Consider the following 19,218-nt stretch of genomic DNA (forward strand, 5'->3'; position numbering starts at 1 on the left):
CATGGCTGTTGACCAGGGCAAAGAAATATGATCATGTCACTCCAATTTTATCACCGCTCCATTGGCTCCCGGTCCATTTTGGGATCCAGCTTAAGATTCTGTTATTTGTCTTTAAAACTCTTAATGATCAAGCTCCTTCTTATCTCAAAGATCTTCTTAATCCACATTCATCTAGCAGATTTTTAAGATCTTCTCACCGGTTTCTTTTGTATGTCCCTCAGTCTCATTTAAAAACTGGAATCAGTGGAATCAATTGCCACTGGATATCTGCCTTGCACCTTCTATTATCATTTTCAAAAAGAGGCTGAAAGCATATGTCTTCTCCCAGGCGTTTTAATCTAATTTTTACTATTGTTAATTGTCTGTATCTGTTTGGTTTTATTCTGTTTTCTATTGAACTTTTTTTTACTCTGTTCTTTGCTGTGTTTAAATGTGCTATATAAATAAAATTTACTTACTTTACTTACTATCGTAATTGACTTATGCTATAGCGTTTGTACAATCTGTGCACACAGATTTTAGCAACATTGCTGACCCAACTCCATCTCCCAGAAAAAGACCTGAAATCAGCCCAAAAAAACTGAGGCATGAGAAAACATAGACATAGTCTTCTTCTTTTCATCATCTTTTTCTCAGGCTTTGCATAGGTACCATGGTGCTCATGCACTTCTGATTTACAGACATTATCCTCTCCATAATCTCCTTTCCCTTTTTCCAATCTTTGCAATCTATCTTACAACAAAAATGGTTCTGTACACCATAGACACCCAGCATGCCCTTACACTTTGCCTTTATTTGTGTGAATTCATTAGATTTCATTCCAATTATTTACTATTTTAGAACTACATCTCTGATGCCACTGAGTATTTTTAAACTAGCCCAATTTTGTGCAAATATGTGAACCTGCCAACCCTGTCAGTAACTCTCCAGACTGCTTCTTGTACTACACTGAAAATGCTCATTGCGTGAACATGGGGCAGCGTGATTCCTCCCCCAGTAGGCCTCTAATACAACTTCTTATTTTTGAGTGCTAGACGCCTTCACTATAGCTATCAGTAATAATAATACTCACAGACCAAACACTTCTTTACCTCTAAACACTAATTTTAGTATAAACTCTCGTTCCATATTTTTGGAATACTAAGATATAAAATATATGTGCAAATCAGTGATAGAAGATGGACTGTAACGAGATAAGCACTTTTCTCTGCACTTCTGTACCTTGACCTAATGAGAAAAAAATAAGTAAAGAGGAATTTTTTTATATATATAATATAACAAAAGGAGGCAAGGATAAGCCTAGGTGTGTCTAGGAAGGTATATAATATTTGCGGATTACTTTTATGCTGTAACACCACACCATAATTTAGTGTTTACACCTGCAATACATACAAAAAATAGTAATGAAAATTTGGTGTATGATGGAGAAGGTTGGTGGAAACTTTTTTGTTTTTCAAACTTAGTGAACAAAAATGAGAGGAAGGATCCTGAACAAACAATATTTTTACACATTTTTACAAATGTTACTTATCGTGTTATATTCTGATATACCTTAAATGTTTGTGTCACATTTTGTATGTTATTTAAATTAATTTTCATTCATTCATTTATTTCAAAATTTGGTGTATATTTTGTGGACAATTGCAGCTTTTGGATGTTGTTGTTTTTTGGGGTTTTTTTTTCTTTTTTCAATTTACAAATTTACAAATTACATTAATACACTAAACATATTATTGCACTGTGCATTTTATGCAGCTTTATGTACAGCACTCACACTCTTTTCTCATCAGCTAATCAGTGTGACATTAAAAAACATGGAAGTTCATATAGTAGGCCCATGCTCTATTTTGATTATTTCACTTTCTAGGGAAGATTCAGTGTTTTGGGGTTTGATTCATTTTTTGCTCACAGCACATACAAACTGGAAAAACTGTCTTATCATTGCTACAATAAAATACTGTGTTCAGTATGATACTTGAAATGTGTTGCAGTTCTATAGCTCACCTGGAATGCTGTGAAAATGTTTACTATATTAATATATGCCCTGTAATATTTACTTATACTGTATCAAAGAACCTTACCATATAACTCAGCACACAGTACTCTTAACTTTACTGTAAAACTATGGCATTACAGCAAGCAAAACTCAAGCACAGTAATCTGCTTTTACAGTTCAACAACAGCTACACTTTAATGCTACTTCAAATTTAGGAATTTAAAAAATCTCATCCGAAATTCTTCTTAAACAAGACCTTTTGTATTGAGATTCCATTTAAAAACATTTAGCAGTATACGTACAGTACATTCAAATCCATAAGTACATAGTCTACCTTTTTCTGTATTCGTTTATTTTAGCAGGTTTTTATGGTGGAACTTGATTGTCCAATTGCACAATCTTACGTTTATTCTTATGTGAAACTGAACTGAAATGATTATTATGTTTTCATAAAGAAATTTTCTCAGGTTCTTTTTTTTTAGGATTTTGAATCTTTCAAATTGATTTAAGGTATATATCTGGCACACATTTGAACCTTAAAACGGGGTGGTTTTTCCACAGTGATATACTATAACAAATATGTAGCCTGGTTTGCACTCGTAAACATTTCCATGAAAACGCTGTAAATATTAATTACAGTGACTCTGTGGCAAAGCTATAAAAGAGCGTCCAGGAACCTTGTCGCAAAGTTTCTTGAAATATTAATTGTTTGTTTTTTTGTTTTGTTTTTTAAAGTTCCCATGTAAAACTTTCTTTTACAACTTAGAGTACAAAAATGTGCATGTGAAGCAAAATTTAAATGCCCCCCTGTGTGATTTTCAGTTCAATTGGATCCTAAATGTGTGTCTTCCGGTCAGTTACCGCCCCGCTTGTCTGTCTGCCTGCTTGTCTGTCTCTCCCTCACATCATTTTTTACTTTAATTGGTCAGTTAGAGGGGAAACCCGCCGGCCCTCCGTCATTACCGCGGTTTCGGCACACACACACACACACACACACACACACACACACACACACACACACACACGCTGTGATCTGCTATTTTACTGCCTCCAAACCATGAACATTGTCCTCAAAATGAATTATTCACATCAGAATGCCAAAAAAATATGTGTCATAGAAATGTCTATTAGACAATTCAATAATTTTTGGATAATAACCCAAAAAGGTTTTTGATGTTTTTACCCTCAGTAAGGTCAAAGCAGATACAACTTTTGTGTATATTCATATGTTAAGCATACATACACATACATATACGTATATTTCATACTTATAAGCAATGATGTAAAACTCGTGATATTCTCAATGGCATATTTTTAACTTTATCTCACTTTTGCGGGGAACAAAATAGATAGAACCAATTTAAAGGTGTTGTTTTCCATGTTGTATATATATGGAATCATGTTTGTAGACGTCCAGCTACTGTTGTGTGTATAGCATGGATTTGATTTGAAATTTTTTTGAATCCTTGACCAAGGCTTCCTTCTACTTATCATCCTTTGCCTCTAGCTAAACTATCTAACTCAGCCTCTTTGCATTATATTACTTACAAATAACATTTTTATTAGCCTATAGAAAAAGAGCACGCGCTTTATTGCTGATCCAAAAAAGAAATGCACGCGACGCACTGATTGAATTTGTTCCTGAGAGTAAACAACACTCGCGCTCGAAATGTCAGCCCTGGGGAAGATTCCTGAGAACGTTTAAGCCACGCCTACCGTCTCTCTGCAACTTTCAGGACAGACTAAACTGTACTGTGAGATTGAAGGGAAACGTTGAAACCACGCCCACACGCGTTCTGATTGGACGGTTTTGGTTTTTAACTTTGCCGTCCGTGCGCGCGTGGCTGAAATGAAAACTCGACGATGCGCTCGTGCTAGGCTCGTGTTTGCACAGAGCGACTGTAACTTTATGGGCCCCGAACGGCTCGAGCATGAAAAGCGAGGACGTGACTTCTTCGCACGACATGCAGAGCCCGAAGCCTGGAGCCGCGGTGCTTCCGTTTAGCGTGGAGGCGCTCATGGCGGACCGGACACCGAGCCGGACTGACAAAACTGCCGTGTCGCGCGCACTCTGGTGCGAGGACGCATCCTCCTTCTCTTTCTCCTACTCGGTTGTGCGCGAGGGAGATGCGCCACTGGAGGCGAAGAGCCCTGAGCGCGCGGACCGGAGCTCGTGGACGGAGAATTCTCGTTTCTCCCCTCCTCCTCCAAGTAAGTGATAAGAGGAGGTTAATAGCTAATACAGTAAATTACGCAATTAAACCAATATAAAAGCGAATTAAATGTTAAAAAGTTACACTTAAAAATAGTTTTGTCGCCATAAGGGGAAATACACGCCAATATAATAATACTACTACTACAACTACTACTAATAATAATGGTGTTTATTAACTTTTACATTAGCACATTTATTAGCGTTCAGTGTTTATTATCCTCTACACAGTTTATCTGTAGGCTACTTATTGACACGTACAGTGATTATTACTGTGTTTATTGCCTACCATGTTTTTACAATGTTTACAAGCTCTTCTTTATTAGTTCTTACAGTGTTTATTTGTTCTTGCAGTGAAACACAGCTGTGCACATGTGAGAGTAAATCAAAACCGTAGGGCTGATTTAGTTCAACTCCGGATGTTGTCATTATGACGTGTAGTTGACACTGGGGTATTCCGGGCTTGTTTATCCCTTCATCTGTATCATCTTTAGGGCGGCTCAGTCCTCCCGCGTGTCCCCTGAGGAAACACAAGACCAACCGGAAGCCACGCACCCCGTTCACCACGTCCCAGCTGCTTGCACTGGAGCGGAAGTTCCGGCAGAAGCAGTACCTGTCAATCGCGGAGCGTGCCGAGTTCTCCAGCTCGCTCAGCCTGACGGAGACGCAGGTGAAGATCTGGTTCCAGAACCGGCGCGCGAAGGCCAAGAGGCTGCAGGAGGCCGAGCTCGAGAAGCTGAAGTTGGCCGCCAAACCCATGCTGCCTCCGGGCACTTTCGGGATTTCCTTTCCGCTTGGGGCGCATGTGCCCGCGTCCTATGGAGGCGGCGGCGGCGTGCACGCATTTCAGAGACCTTCAGTGCCCGTTTCACCCGTCGGACTGTACGCAGCAGCGCACATGGGATACAGCATGTATCACTTAGCATGAAGCGCGTGCGATATTGTCATTTTCACCCAGGGATTTAGAGGCATGATAAATCAGACGGAAAACTGGCGAGCATAAACACTTCCACTCATGCGCCACCAGAACCGACAACTAAGTCGCCAGGTGCCATTTCTATTCACATAAATCACTGAGTGTGTGGCCATAAAGCACCTAAACACACACACACACACACACACACACACACACACACACACACACACACACACAATTTGTATATGCATTCATTGCAATGCGTTATAGGAAGATCATTTTCAGCACGAGCTTTCAACAATGCTACCCTTCGGAAGGGAGACAGTGAACTGTAAAATATTGTATATTAGGGGGGAAAAAAGTTTTTATAATATGATTATATTTGTTGAATAAATTAACAATAAATTGTTTATTCTTTTGTTCCATGGCAGACAGAGTTTATTTATTTATATTTATGTTTGTTCGTTTTTTTAAAAAGGGATTTGATCTGTTCGGTACTCTCTATCTATATCGTCACAAATATTAATGCTATTATAGGGTATATATAATTTAGGTTTAATGGGTTTAATCCACACATCAATAACTGTAAAATAAATAAATAAATAAATAAGGCAACAAATAATGTCAGCTCGGCCCTAATGTGTTCTGTTTGTGGAAAGTTCAGGAATCAAACGCTTTGTGGCGCCAGTAAATACTCTAAATATAAATATAATTATACAATCTTTTTTGTATATACATTTAAACAATGAGCCTAATATTTGAATAGTTGGATTATGTTCTTTAAAAAACTGTAATGGTGGTTGGTGGGAAGCGGCGGGGGGGGGGGGGGATTTCATGGGGGGAAAAGTTTGGGTTTGAGTACCGTGCTTTAAAGGACCTAGAAAATGTGGAACATAATTGGACCTTAAAGCTATTCCTTTACATTATTTATGTCTTGGGGACTTAAATAAGGACTTAAAAATGTATAAACTGGCCCATTAGGATGAACGCTAGCTGTGTGGAAATTGATGTAATATATTTTCAGCATGGAGAATACGAACAGTCATGAGCTGTGGGGTTTCTGATCTAATTGTGATCTAAGGGCATCGTGGAGGTGTCATTAAAAGTGCGAGATATTTTGCACAATTTAGTTGCACCGTGTACTCTCAGTGATGGAAAAAATTACTAAACGTTTCCTTGTCACCGAATTGATAGGCCTAGCTTCAATGGTAGATCTTTTGTACATTTAATATGTATCTTTCACATAGAAACGGGGACATAAAATTCATAAAGCTACATAAATTGAACAAAGCTTTAAATGTATATATGCACCTTTCTTAATAAAGGATAGTGAGTAGCCCGTAAAATAACATAAGCTCATTAACAACATTAATAAACAAGAAATAAACATTCTCGCATTATTTCCATCTGCATCTGGAGACACAATAAGCAGCTTTCAAAACTGACAAACAAGAAATTGAGTGTTGAGCAGGGGTGCATTTCAAATTCCAGATGTTTCACTTCGCATGTCTGTCGTTATAAACCGCTCACACGGAGTTATATATAGGTACATATGTGAACTGATTTGCAAATGAATTGATGGATGAATTGGTTAAATGCTTCTAAATGTATCAACTTCTCTTCTATTGGTTCTTCTTTGGGTAGGTTCTATTCATTATTATTATAATTATTATTATTATTATTATTATTATTATTATTATTATTATGAAGAAGAAGAAGAAGAAGAAGAAGAAGAAGAAGGAGAAGAACGCATCCAAACTGCTAGTCGCTCTACAACAACTCAATAAGAAATTCAAAGTCAATAATAAATGTAATGAATAAGAATCTAAACAATAATTCGAAAAAAAGAAAGAAAAAGAAAAGAAAATGAGCGATGGAACAAAAAAGCCCCAACATTACTTAGTCAGTGGTTATACGTGTAAAGAGCCGTAGTGTCTATTGCTGCGTAACAGATCTGAAAATGTTACCATACATACATAGTCAGTGAGAACATTTTTAAACAAATTCCTTTTTTTAATTCTTGCTTTAAAAAAAGAAAAAAAATCACACAAATCGTACATATATACATAGTAATATACTGTACGTTTCCCCACATGTTATTATATGAATACAATAGGATCACGTGCAAAAGTGCATCTCAGCCTGTGTAAACTGCACGTGAATTCAAGGAAACGTGAACAGTATGGGATCACGTGTAATAATAAATTAATCTGAAGGAGAAAAAAATGACACCACGCATGCCCTACGTGTGCAAAATTAGAGCGTGAAAATAAGTGAATCATCTGGGGTAAAGAATAATAATAATAACAACAACAACGATAATAATAATAATAATAATAATAATAATAATAATAATAATAATAATAATCACTTCTGAAAATAAAATCGCATGCCCTGTGTGTGTTGAAAAAAAATTACGTGAAGAAATACAACTGAACGCGTGTAAAATCACATGAGAAAATAAAACGTGAAAAATGTGTCAAATATAAAATGAAAATTGTCTACGAATCACGTGTGCATTTTTTTTTTTTTTTACATTATTCATATGATACGTTCTTGGGGCTTTTTCGGTAAGCGTTGTAGACCAAGCATTAATGTTACACAGAGTTGCCAGATGAGGAATAAATAATCTACAGGGGGTGTATGTGTAATTTAGCCACCATTTAAACCTTTATTATACAGTAGATAGTGAATCCATGCTAACCCTACGTATGTATTTTAATTTGACTTTTCATTTGCACAATTTGCGTTGATGCACTGGTTGTATTATATTTTAGAGCTTATTTGTGTGCACACACACCACGCACATGCCACATTCCCTCAGCCTGGGTTCTGCACAACACTTGAGACGTACTCCAGCTGTGCATGTTCTGCTCTGTTCAGTGTGGTGTCGCAGGCTTTACGACAAGAACTCTCACTTAATCTGTTTTTACACCTAATGGGGGAGATTTGTTTATGGGAGAGGCATTAACAGGGTGGCCTCGTTTAGGCATGAAACACGGGGTTTGCCCAGCTGTGCATATAGCCTACATGTGTGTTATGGGCTCATACATTTTTAAATATGAATTAAAACAGATTTATAATAAATAAAAATGCAACCCAGGAATCTGGACGTGATAACAGCTGTAGAGCCATTGCCTCACAGTTTTGTATTTTAAAGCAATGTTTATAAGTTCATCATTAAACCGGACTACTTTAAAAAAGACTGAAGTAAAGTCGATAATTCTTATTAAAAACAAAAAGCATTATTCGAGGCACAAAGCAGTTCTGACTTCTGTTTAAAATGTGTTTCATATACAACAGTGCACTTAAGCACTGTTTTGAAAGATTCTCTCTCTCTCTCTCTCTCTCTCTCTCTCTCTCTCTCTCTCTCTCTCTCTCTCTCTCTCTCTCTCTCTCTCTCTCTCTCTCTCTCTCTCTCTCTCTCTCTCTCTCTCTCTCTCTCTCTCTCTCTCTCTCTCTCTCTCTCTCTCTCTCTCTCTCTCTCTCTCTCTCTCTCTCTCTCTCTCTCTGGTTAGCACGTTCGCCTCACACCTCCAGGGTTGTGGGTTCGATTCCCACCGCTGCCCTGTGTGTGTGGAGTTTGCATGTTCTCCCCTTATTGCGGGGGTTTCCTCCCCCAGTCCAAAAACATGTAAGGTAGGCTGACTGGCATGTCTGTAGTGTGTGAATGGGTGTGTGATTGTGCCCTGCGATGGATTGACATCCCGTCCAGGGTGTACACCGGCTTGTGCCCCATGCTCCCTCAGATAGGCTCCAGGTTCCCCACGACCCTGTAGAATAAGCGGTATAGAAAATGGATGGATGGATAAAATAACAAGCATTCTGGACTGTAGCATTCTTTTTTTTTTTAATAAAATAGAATTAAATAAAAAGTAATGCCCATGGCCAACAACTCCTTTATTCTAACTTTCTCGAAGCATTTATTCTGCTACCATTTTTCAAAAATTGAAAAGTATTTTCTTCCTTATTCGGATCTAGGTGCTTTGCCAGTGAAGATCAGAAAGATTAGACTGATACTGTCATCACTGCAAACAATACTATAACTGAGCTATATAACTATAACTGATGCTCTTAAAATACCAATCACATTTTAAGATTGGTCAGAAGTTTAGTGCTTCATAAAAGTTGGTTGACCTCTTCAGGTATTACAGGTGCATTTGTATAGAGAAAAGATATTATAGCCTACTATATAGCCTGATAATGGTTAATGCTTTTATTTGCATATATAGAGCTGCTTTAGAGCAATTTATAAAATTAAAACTTAAAAAAGACCATTTCTGACGTTTCTGATGTACAAGCACACATGGAGCCATTTTAGCCCCGTTTATACTGTTCATTAAAATAGATCAAAATACATTTAAAATCCTTAAGTGTATTTAAGACATCTAAATTAAAACAAATAAGTGTGTTTAGCTACATGTGCTGTAAGTACTGGGAGACGTGGTCTATTTTTCTGCATTAACATAAAACATCATTCTCTGAGCTCTTGCTGGAGCACATCGGGCAGGAGGCCTGGTACGTTGCATGATACACGACTGAATCTCCCAAAAGCATTGCAGAAAAATCGTTGACTATAAATGAGCATTACATTACATTTTCTCCAACATTTAAGATCAGATTTGGATAAAAGTTTCTTCACATCCTAAAGGGATGGACATGGACATGTTGTCCTACATGGACAACAAAACAATCTGGAACAAGTCGGACAACGCTATTTGTTGATTTTCTCTATTCTCCAATATGAACAGAAGGAGAAGAAAAAGGCCATGAAAGCCCCCTAGCGGCTGAACAGCAATAGTGCACCTTAAGAAAATGACAGAGCATCTAATAATAATGGTCACGTAATTAAACTTAAACTTCATAACTCATGTATGGTTTATGAGTGGTTACTGGCTCCAAACAGACAAATCTATGAGGACAGCTTCTTTTGATTAGTGACATCAATCAGGATGTAGCTTTGGTGTAGTTACGCTAACCACGTAGCTTATAATGTAAATATCTAGATATACCTAGACTTTTAACATAGTTTGACTAGCATTACCTAGCTAGATTTGGATGTGGCCTATGTGTAATTAGACATTGACCTCCATCCATTTTCTGTGGTGAGCCTGGAGCTGATCTCAGGGGACTCAGGGCAGAGGGCAGGGGATACCCTGGATGGGGTGCCAACCAATTGCAGGACACAATCACATACGCTATGTCTTTAAACTGGAGGAGGAAGCCTGAGTAACTAGAGGAAGCCATCAAAGCACAGGAAGAACGTGCACAAACAGGGAAGAGGCAGGAATCAAACCAACAACCCCGGAGGTGTAAGGCAAACGTCCTAACCACTAAGCCACTGTGGCCCCCCCAAGACATTGACCTCATTAATTCAAATGAGATGTATTATTATACTTACTCTACTTCATGTTAATATAATCTTTACTTACATCATGATGCTGTGAGTGTGTGTGCGATTGTGCCCTGCGATGGGTTGGCACCCCTTTCAGGTTGTCCCCTGCCTCGTGCCCCAAGTGCCCTGGGATGGGCTCCAGGCTATATACGACCCTGTGTAGGATAAGCAGTACAGTAAATAGATGGATGGATGACAGTGTGGGTGTATCCTCATACAGACTTGCTCCTAGAGTTAGACAAAGAGAGAGTGAGAGAGACTAGGAGAGAAAGGTTCCTGTCCTTTGAAATTAAAATCTGAGCTTCCTATTGTACACCTTTCTGGACACAAGCTTCAGAATCTTAAAGGTTGCAGTCTCCAGATGGCTAAACAAACACTTGAGCCTATAAACAAACACTCGAGCACTATGATTCAATAGAGCATCACAAAAGTTATGCAAGAGGTTTGTTTGAAGTTAATGACACAACTGCCGTTAATAGGGCCACTATGGCTCAACCAAGGGAGAAGTGGACAAGGGGAAGTTTTAAAAACAGGAATGAAGCACAGCTAGGTACCAGTGATCCTAGTTAAAAAATTTAAAAAAATTAAAAAAATACAGTGCCATGTGTTAATTCCACCAACAGAGGGCAGCAGTGTATAACATGAGAAACCACCAACCGTGCAGTGTGTAATGTGTATGCTAGTCTGACTGACTGAAGTCTGCAATGTAACAAAAGACAAAAAAAAAAGTTTTTAAAACTAAAAGTTCACATAATTCCTGCACTTTACCAAGGTCACATTCAATACTTCCAACATTTTAACCCTTTGTTGGACTTTATCAGTGCAAACAAAACTGTAGAGTCTTGATTTTCCAATGTATTCGTGTGAATTATACGAGTATGGGTTAATCAGAGAAAAAGGCAGCTTGTTTCTTACTTAAAAACCATTCAGTGGCGAATCATCCACCAATTCAGCCACCACAAAAGATGTCATATGTGTCTTTTCCTGTAATGCAATATAATCTGATCACAGAAGATGTTTGATTTTTTTCTATTTTTTTAAAAATCCAAGTCTATCTGTAAAAATAACAAACACTTCCAGTGAAAGCCAGCATAACTGTGAGTGTAGGTGGGTGTGTGGGATTCATGCAGAAAATCACCCAGCCAAATTTTGCAGAGAATACACCCAGTTTAATACAGCTTACAGCTACAGTGAGTGTACAGATACATAACAGGAGCAATTATTGATCTTATATATATATATATATTATACATTATACATAGATTTTATCATCATATTAGTGGTGCTCATTTTTTACTGAGGGGTCTGACCATGGGGTCTGCGCTCTCCTCCTGTTTAGTTAGCTCCCCATCTTATTCCATTGGTCAATATTTTGGTAGTTTGTTTAATCTGAAAAATGTGCGAAACCCAGTAACCACCCAAAGCAAGTCACATTCTGTATGCCGCCTCTGTTCATTAGTAACAGACGTAAACATGAACTAGCTTTCCTATGTATTAGCATTATATTAAGCAGAGTAACTGGAAAACTAACATTAACTTGCATTATAAACACTGAACAGGTTAACTCACAAACTAGATGTACATGTAGCATTGTAATCAACAATGCCTGGTTAAAATGGCCTATTAAAAGATGTTGTCTTGGGTATACGTTGGTCTTTCTTGGTCAACCCTGCTTTGACTAACAAATACACATATTTATTGTCTTTTATTCGGTTTAACATCTTGTATATGACAAAAAAAAAGTTCTAGCATTGTGGTAAACAGCCTACTGGCATGAACTATCATCACTGTCATTAAACTAAACCCCATAAATAATAAACAGGCTAAAACATGAACTATCATTGTAATTAAAAGAAAACCCATAAAGAAATCACCCATGTTTATTTTATTTAACAATGTTAATGTGGTTGTTAGAGAAAAAAAACACTACTATTAAAGTCCACTACAGTTAGCTATAGCTAGTTACAGCTGACTGGCTAGCATTACACAACAGGGCTGTTATTGGAGTAGCATTACCATCATTAGCTCGGAAGTTGGGTAGTATTTGTAGTTACCCAGATTCATGCTATGTATAAAAGTTAATGTATTATATAAGCTAGTTACACTGAAAGACTATCAGAGAAAGTTTACACTGGTAAAACTGAAAGTTATACTGAAGTGTATATGACCTCTGTGGTAAACAAGGAAGGTAAGCAGCATCGTTATGATGAGTAAAGCACTGTGTAGCCAAAGCTACTTGGGACAAAAAGAACTCAGTGTTTCATAACACTCTCTCTGAGGACCATTACACAATTTACACACAAGCAAGTATGTGAAGTGTGTGTGTGTGTGTGTGTCTGTGTGTGTGTGTGTGTGTGTGTGTGTGTGTGTGTGTGTTGTTAGGGTATAAATAAGCCACATTTTGTGTAAGTGCTCAGCGGCTATTTAAACTATTTCCTGTGGAAAGTTTTCCTTTGGCTGCTGGAATGCAGTTTCTCACACACACACACACACATACACTCACACACCATTATACATACAAAAGCAAGTTTGTGTGTGCGTGTGTGTGTGTGTATTTGCATGTTTTCAGGTTAAAAAGAATTTGCTTTTCGTTCGTGTAGCATTTTTTAAATTAAAAGTGTGTGTGTGTGTGTGTGTGTGTGTGTGTCTCAGCTTGTTTCCTCCAGTAGCTGCAGTGTGTCTTCTGAGTATCGTGGGTAACTGATTCCCGTGTCCAGAGCCTCACAGTCGTTTGTCAGGTACACCAGATCCTAAACACACACACACACACACACACACACACACACACACAAACACAAACATACATACACACCATCTTATCATAGAAAATTGGCTACTGACACCATTATTAGTGTTACTTTTTTTGTACTAGTAGAAATATACTGTATACACTGAATATACTGAATATACTGAAATATACTGAAGTATACTGGAATCTGTAATGAGACACAGCTGAGCAGTGACAACATTTTTTATTTCTGGAATATAACACCGTAAAAAATATGGTACTCTTGTAGTAATAATATTGTGATAATGTAATCCAAATGTGGTGATCATATCATGTATGATGAGATGGTGGTAATAAGCCAATAATATTCCGATGTGGTGATAAAATGTGATAAAAGTACCATACCCGGTAGCATACACGGCTTATGATCTCGTAGAGTGTGAGGATCTTGCGTTTCAACAAGACGATACGAGGTCGTGTCCTGCAATGAATCCCTGGCAGATTCTCCAACACATACAGGAAGTCTCGCAGCTTAGCCGTCACACAGGAATTCTGGATAAAGTATTCACATAAAGCATGCTGTGATAATAACCTATTAGATGAACACTTGCAGAAAGAAAATCTTATATCTGGCAAATTCTTAAAGCCTTTGTGTTAAAAGCAGATAAGTTTGAGAAGTTATAAATGAAGTTAAAAAAAAGCATAGTCCAAGGACATGTTTCTACAAATCTGACGGAGCATACACAGTCAGGTTAATTATTATTTGGACATTGACAAATTTATTGTCTACCACAGTATATTGGAGTTCTAAATAAATAATGAATATGGGAAGACATTTTTAGTTTTAATTTGAGGGTATTTACATCCAAATCAGGTGAACAGTGTTGGAATTACAGAACTTTTTGAGGGACCAAAAGTAATTAGTGTCACGATTTCCCCTCGAGCTAGTGGTGTAACATGCAGCATACTTGGAGACCCGAAGCGCGAGCTTGATGCGCGAGCCTGATGCGCAAGCTCTTAACGAACACACGCTTTTGGGTCTTCAGTGACATTGACTTTGTTTACTTTCTACACGTGCTTTTGTTATGGGTTTTTTCTGTCTCCACCCCTGTATTGTCATTGGTTCTTTCCCGTAGGTATGTCATCATGATTACGTTTGTCATTTAAACCCCTTGTGTCTCTTTGCACTTGGTGAAGTATTAGTGTTATCACCATATCAAGCGTTTATACCCTGTTCCTCGGTTTGTTTCATGTTCCTTGATCTTGTTCTTGTTTCTCGTTCTCGATTCTTGCCTTGCCTAGTTTATGCCTGTTTGTAGATCGCCTGAACCATTGCCTGTTTTTTCGACCATGCTATTGTCTCATGATTTAGATTTGTCTGCCTGCCTCTCTTTATTAAAAGCTCTTTTCTGCACTTGCATCCGTCCCAACCTTCATTACAGTATAACCATGACAATTAGAGCCAATGGAGAATTGGCTGCTCAGCTGTTCTATGGCCAAATGTGTTTTACTCCTTAATTATTTAATTTACAGGCAAGCAGATAAAATGTCTGAACTTTTTCCACCTTAATATAATATAGCAACCACCAAAATTCAAGTGAGAAACAAACAAACATTTTATGGAGAAAAAGAAACAACTTACAATAACCTGGATGCATACATGTGCACATCCTTGAACTAACACCTTTTGCCTGTAATACAGCACTCAGTCTGTAAGTGTCTTCCAGCTTATCTCATCGTGATTTGGAAGTTTTACTCCACTCTTTCTTGCAAAAATTGCAAATTGAAAATCAAGTCATTCCACAGGTTTCCACATTCCACACTGCAAATCGTTGGTCTTCTTCTTTGTTGATTTTCTTCTTTTTTTGTTGATTTGGATTTGTTATCATGCTGGAAGGAGAAATTGTTCTTTCTCTTTAGCTGTCTAAGAGAAATCTGCAGGTTTTGTACCAAAATAGATTGGTACTTGGTTATCCATGATGATCTTGACTAGGGCCCCAGTCCCAGCTGTAGAGAAGCAGACCCATTGCATGATGCTGCTATCACCATGCTTCACCACAAGTATGGTGCTGTTTGGGTATTAAGCTCTTTTGTTTTTGCTCCAAACATATATTATAGAATTATACCCTAAATGTTCTTCCTTGGTCTCAGCATACCATAACACATTTTGCCACATGGTTTGGGGTGAGTTGGGCTTGGATGTCTTTTTTCTGTGAAAAAGGGCTTCTGTCTGTCCAGCTTAACCCAGACATGTGCCTAGACATGTGAAGAATAAGATATTGTTATAAGATATTGTTGTCACATGCAGGTAGTGACCAGTACTTGCCAGATATTCCTGCAGCTCTTTTAATGTTGCTGTAGGTCTATTGGTAGCCTCCCTGATCAATTTTCTCCTTGTCCTTTCATCAGTTTTAGAGGGACGTCCTGTTCTTGGTAATGTCACTGTGGTGGCCCCATTTTCTCCACTTGTTGACGATGGGCTTCACAGTGTTCCTTGGTACATCTAATGTTTTGGAAATTCTCCTGATCAAAACCTTTTGACAGTGAGTTCCTGTACATGCTTTGCTGGCCATGGCTTCAGCAGTCAGATGAAACCAAAAAGATGTCAAGAAAATCCTACAGAAACAGCTGGTCTTAATTTGGGGTTAATCAGAATCACTTAATACATGACAGGTGTATGACAATTACTTTTGAACATGAGTTTGAATGTGACTGGTTAATTCTGAGCGCAGTATGTAGCACCAGGTTATTGTACTTTAAGTGTTTTTCTTTTTTTTCCCCCTAAAATGTTTCTATTTCAATTTTGTCTGTTGCTATACCACATTAAAGATCTGATTTATCTTGGTTTAATTATTTTCATCCCAAAAACCTGCAAAAAAAAAATTGTATATAGAAAATTGTAGCAAAAATCAAACACAGACATACAAACCACAGAAAGAGGGACAATCTTCGAAATGTAAACTATGTGAGCAAACTAGATGTAGCAATGAAAGATGGAGTCTAAGACGTATTTATACAAAGGGATAATGAGAAACAGTCGAGTCGAATCAGCTGGCCAGTCAACAGCAGTTGTAGTGCCTGAGATTCCTAAGCAAAGGATTTCTGGAATTAGAGTTTCTGGGCTGTAGAGCATTTTCAACTTTGAGTTTAAATTCTCCAAAGCTCTGGTTTCGGTTATTGGACTAACAGCACTGAGACCCTTCCTGTAATGTCTAACATCAGTATTCACGAAACCCCCTCAACCACTGGCTGCAAAACAGCCCAATGTACCTCCACCAGAATTTAGAGTGGATGTCAGTGCTTTTTTTCCCAGTGTAGTCCCCTTTCCCTCAAATGTGTCAGGGTGTGCATGCCCAAAAAGAGTTTTGGGGGTCCATCTACACAAAACATACAATTCCAATTGTAGTTCTAATGACACCATGAAATCAGACCATGTGCTTTGTAATATTCTGTCAGGAAGAGTAGCTTGGATCATGTGGATTTTTTAATGTTAATATAACAATAATTCGTTATATTATTATTATTATTATTATTATTGTTGTTGTTGTTGTTGTTGTTGTTGTTTTGTTGTTGTTGTTATAATTATTAATAAGTGACGTAATGGCTGAGTATGACATACTTACGTGAACGTCCAGAAACATTTTCGGGAAAATCTCAGCGCAGTCCTTCTATAAACACAAAAAGAAAAACAGCAGGAGTGTGAGACGTGAACGCAGTGTGTGTGTGTGTGTGTGTGTGTGTATGTGTGTGTGTGTGTGTGTGTGTCGCTCACCGTGCGCGGAGACCTGTGCGTCTTCTCCAACACGTCCATGATCTCCTTACTGAGTTGGAGAGCGCGCGAGTAACAGGTCGGGGGCGCGCATTTTCCCACCCGCACTACACTCGAGAAGACGAGTACAAAGAAGATGAAAAAGCATTGAGCTGGTGCCGAACTCATTTCTGTGGAGTTGTTAGTATGCCCGCGGTGGCTCCTTCCGAAAGCAACTTTGGTCTGCAGGACAATGCGCTGCTTTGGTTTATAAGGGATCGTGATGTCAGAGGACGGAGGCGCGTGCATGTAGAATCCCTAGAATAAGCCAAACACCACGAATACCAAACACTAGCACCATTCATGTTTAGTGGTGAAGTGTGCACTCATTTCCCTCTTGCTGGTTCTAAATCGTAGTTTAATCTAATTTGTTTATGTTATCTAAGTTGACACAATTATGAGCTGCATGAAACTGCTACAATAACAGAACCTGTAGAGCTACTCACACGAATGACGCGTGCATAATTGTGTGTGTGTGTCGCCATCTAGCGCCACTTTGGACAAACTCAGCAATATATATATATATATATATATATATATATATATATATATATATATATATATATATATATATATATATATATGTGTGTGTGTGTGTGTGTGTGTGTGTGTGTGTGTGTGTGTATATATTTGCTTTTATTTCCAGAAAATTTCTTAACCGGGGTAAATATTTGTATTAACATAAAAAGATTCAACAACGGAGACATGTTCACGCAGGTAAGCAGGCACTTTGGCATATTTCTTCTGGTGTATTTCAGAGTCAGGTCTGTTTAGTGTCCTAAGTTATTCCCAGATAGCAACATTGCTGTGGCCCAGATCCGGCCCACACCTGACACTTTCATCCAGCCCAAATACCGTGTGGAATGGTGGTAATTGGGCGGTCCGCTCCTGTTTGCCAGATCTGGACCACAAGCAAGCCATAGCAATGTCGCATGTCAGCCAAGAACAAAACAATTAAAGCAGAACTGGCCTAAATCTGGGCAACAGTTCATTTGAATTCTGGCCCACCTTCCGTTTTCTTATCTGGTCCAAATGCTGCAATTATGGCACTTTGACGGTCTGGTCATGTTTACCCAATCTGAACCACAAGCAGGTCACAGCATGGCCACACGTCAGCCAAGAACCAACCAAATAAACCATATTTGTACCTTATCTGGGCCACAAAATGTATGTATATTATATATATATAGTAATCTCAGACTTATACAAAATCAGGTAGGCGTGTGTAGTGTGTCTGCTCGTGTGTGTGTGTGTGTGTGTGTGTGTATGCTGTGACATTAAAACTTTGGTGACTCATGGACTGAATATCAATTACACTGTAAGTAAGTGAATTCTGCATCAAGAATATTCAACCTACAGTATTTCCTGTCTCTCTCCACTGTGCCTGTCTAAAGCAGAAATGGCCAAAGGAATAATAATTTTTTAAAAACAAAAGCAATGATTGTAACAATTCTCTTTTTAGTGCGAGAATTTTCCTGAACAGACTTCTGATCCCTACAAACCCTAAATAAAGTCAATCGCAGGTCAGGCCAATCCACAACTGATAAGTCACATGTAGTCTCATATCCAGATTAGCCTGTACCAACTTTGTTGCATTTTCATGTAATGGAAGCTGAAACAGAAGCTATTGCAGGTATTGCAGGTATTGCTTTCAAGAGAAAACAACAATACAAATCGCAGGGCAAAGATCAAAAACGATGACAGGCAAAGGTCAGGCGATCATGCAAACAGACTGGAACAGGTTAAGCAGATAATCAGACTTGGGGGCAAAACAGAATCAAAACCAGAAAAACAGCAACAGAGAACGGCTTGGTATAGACAGAGACAATGGTAACTGAGCATATATGTCGCAAAGTCTGTATGGCTCTTTAATGGGTGGTGGGTGTATGTGTGTGTGTGTGTGTGTGTGTGTTGTAGTTTGCGGCGGCCATGTTTGTAGGCATCCTAACAATAGTAGCCCAGTGCTCTTCAAAAATATATAAGCCATATTTACCATTTCAAATGTGGGCCTTTTTTAGGCATACATGTAAATTAGCCAATATCAAAAGTGCTGCTGCATCTAAGACAGACGTGGCCCATGTCTGTTTTTTGATATTTAGGGCATATTTGCCATGTCAAATTTGGGCCCTGATTACCAATGCTGACTGTGCCATATATTTGCCA

General features: G+C 38.3%; 2 protein-coding genes across 2 annotated transcripts; one reads left to right on the forward strand and one right to left on the reverse strand.

The window, feature by feature from the left end:
• The first annotated feature begins 3,783 nt into the window (after positions 1-3,783).
• On the forward strand, positions 3,784-5,256 carry msx1a (muscle segment homeobox 1a). Its single transcript, XM_053639583.1, has 2 exons — positions 3,784-4,207; positions 4,703-5,256. The coding sequence occupies exons 1-2, from the start codon at positions 3,928-3,930 to the stop codon at positions 5,134-5,136; spliced, it is 714 nt and encodes a 237-aa protein (XP_053495558.1). The 5' UTR covers positions 3,784-3,927; the 3' UTR covers positions 5,137-5,256.
• Positions 5,257-12,904: 7,648 nt separating this feature from the next.
• Positions 12,905-17,437, reverse strand: LOC128622765 (cytokine-like protein 1). The gene is made up of 4 exons (XM_053649491.1): positions 17,020-17,437; positions 16,871-16,915; positions 13,653-13,799; positions 12,905-13,269 (listed from the first exon to the last, which is right to left on the reverse strand). The coding sequence occupies exons 1-4, from the start codon at positions 17,302-17,304 to the stop codon at positions 13,168-13,170; spliced, it is 579 nt and encodes a 192-aa protein (XP_053505466.1). The 5' UTR covers positions 17,305-17,437; the 3' UTR covers positions 12,905-13,167.
• Positions 17,438-19,218: the final 1,781 nt, after the last annotated feature.

This window comes from Ictalurus furcatus, chromosome 2, assembly GCF_023375685.1.
Source record: "Ictalurus furcatus strain D&B chromosome 2, Billie_1.0, whole genome shotgun sequence".
NCBI lineage: Eukaryota > Metazoa > Chordata > Actinopteri > Siluriformes > Ictaluridae > Ictalurus > Ictalurus furcatus.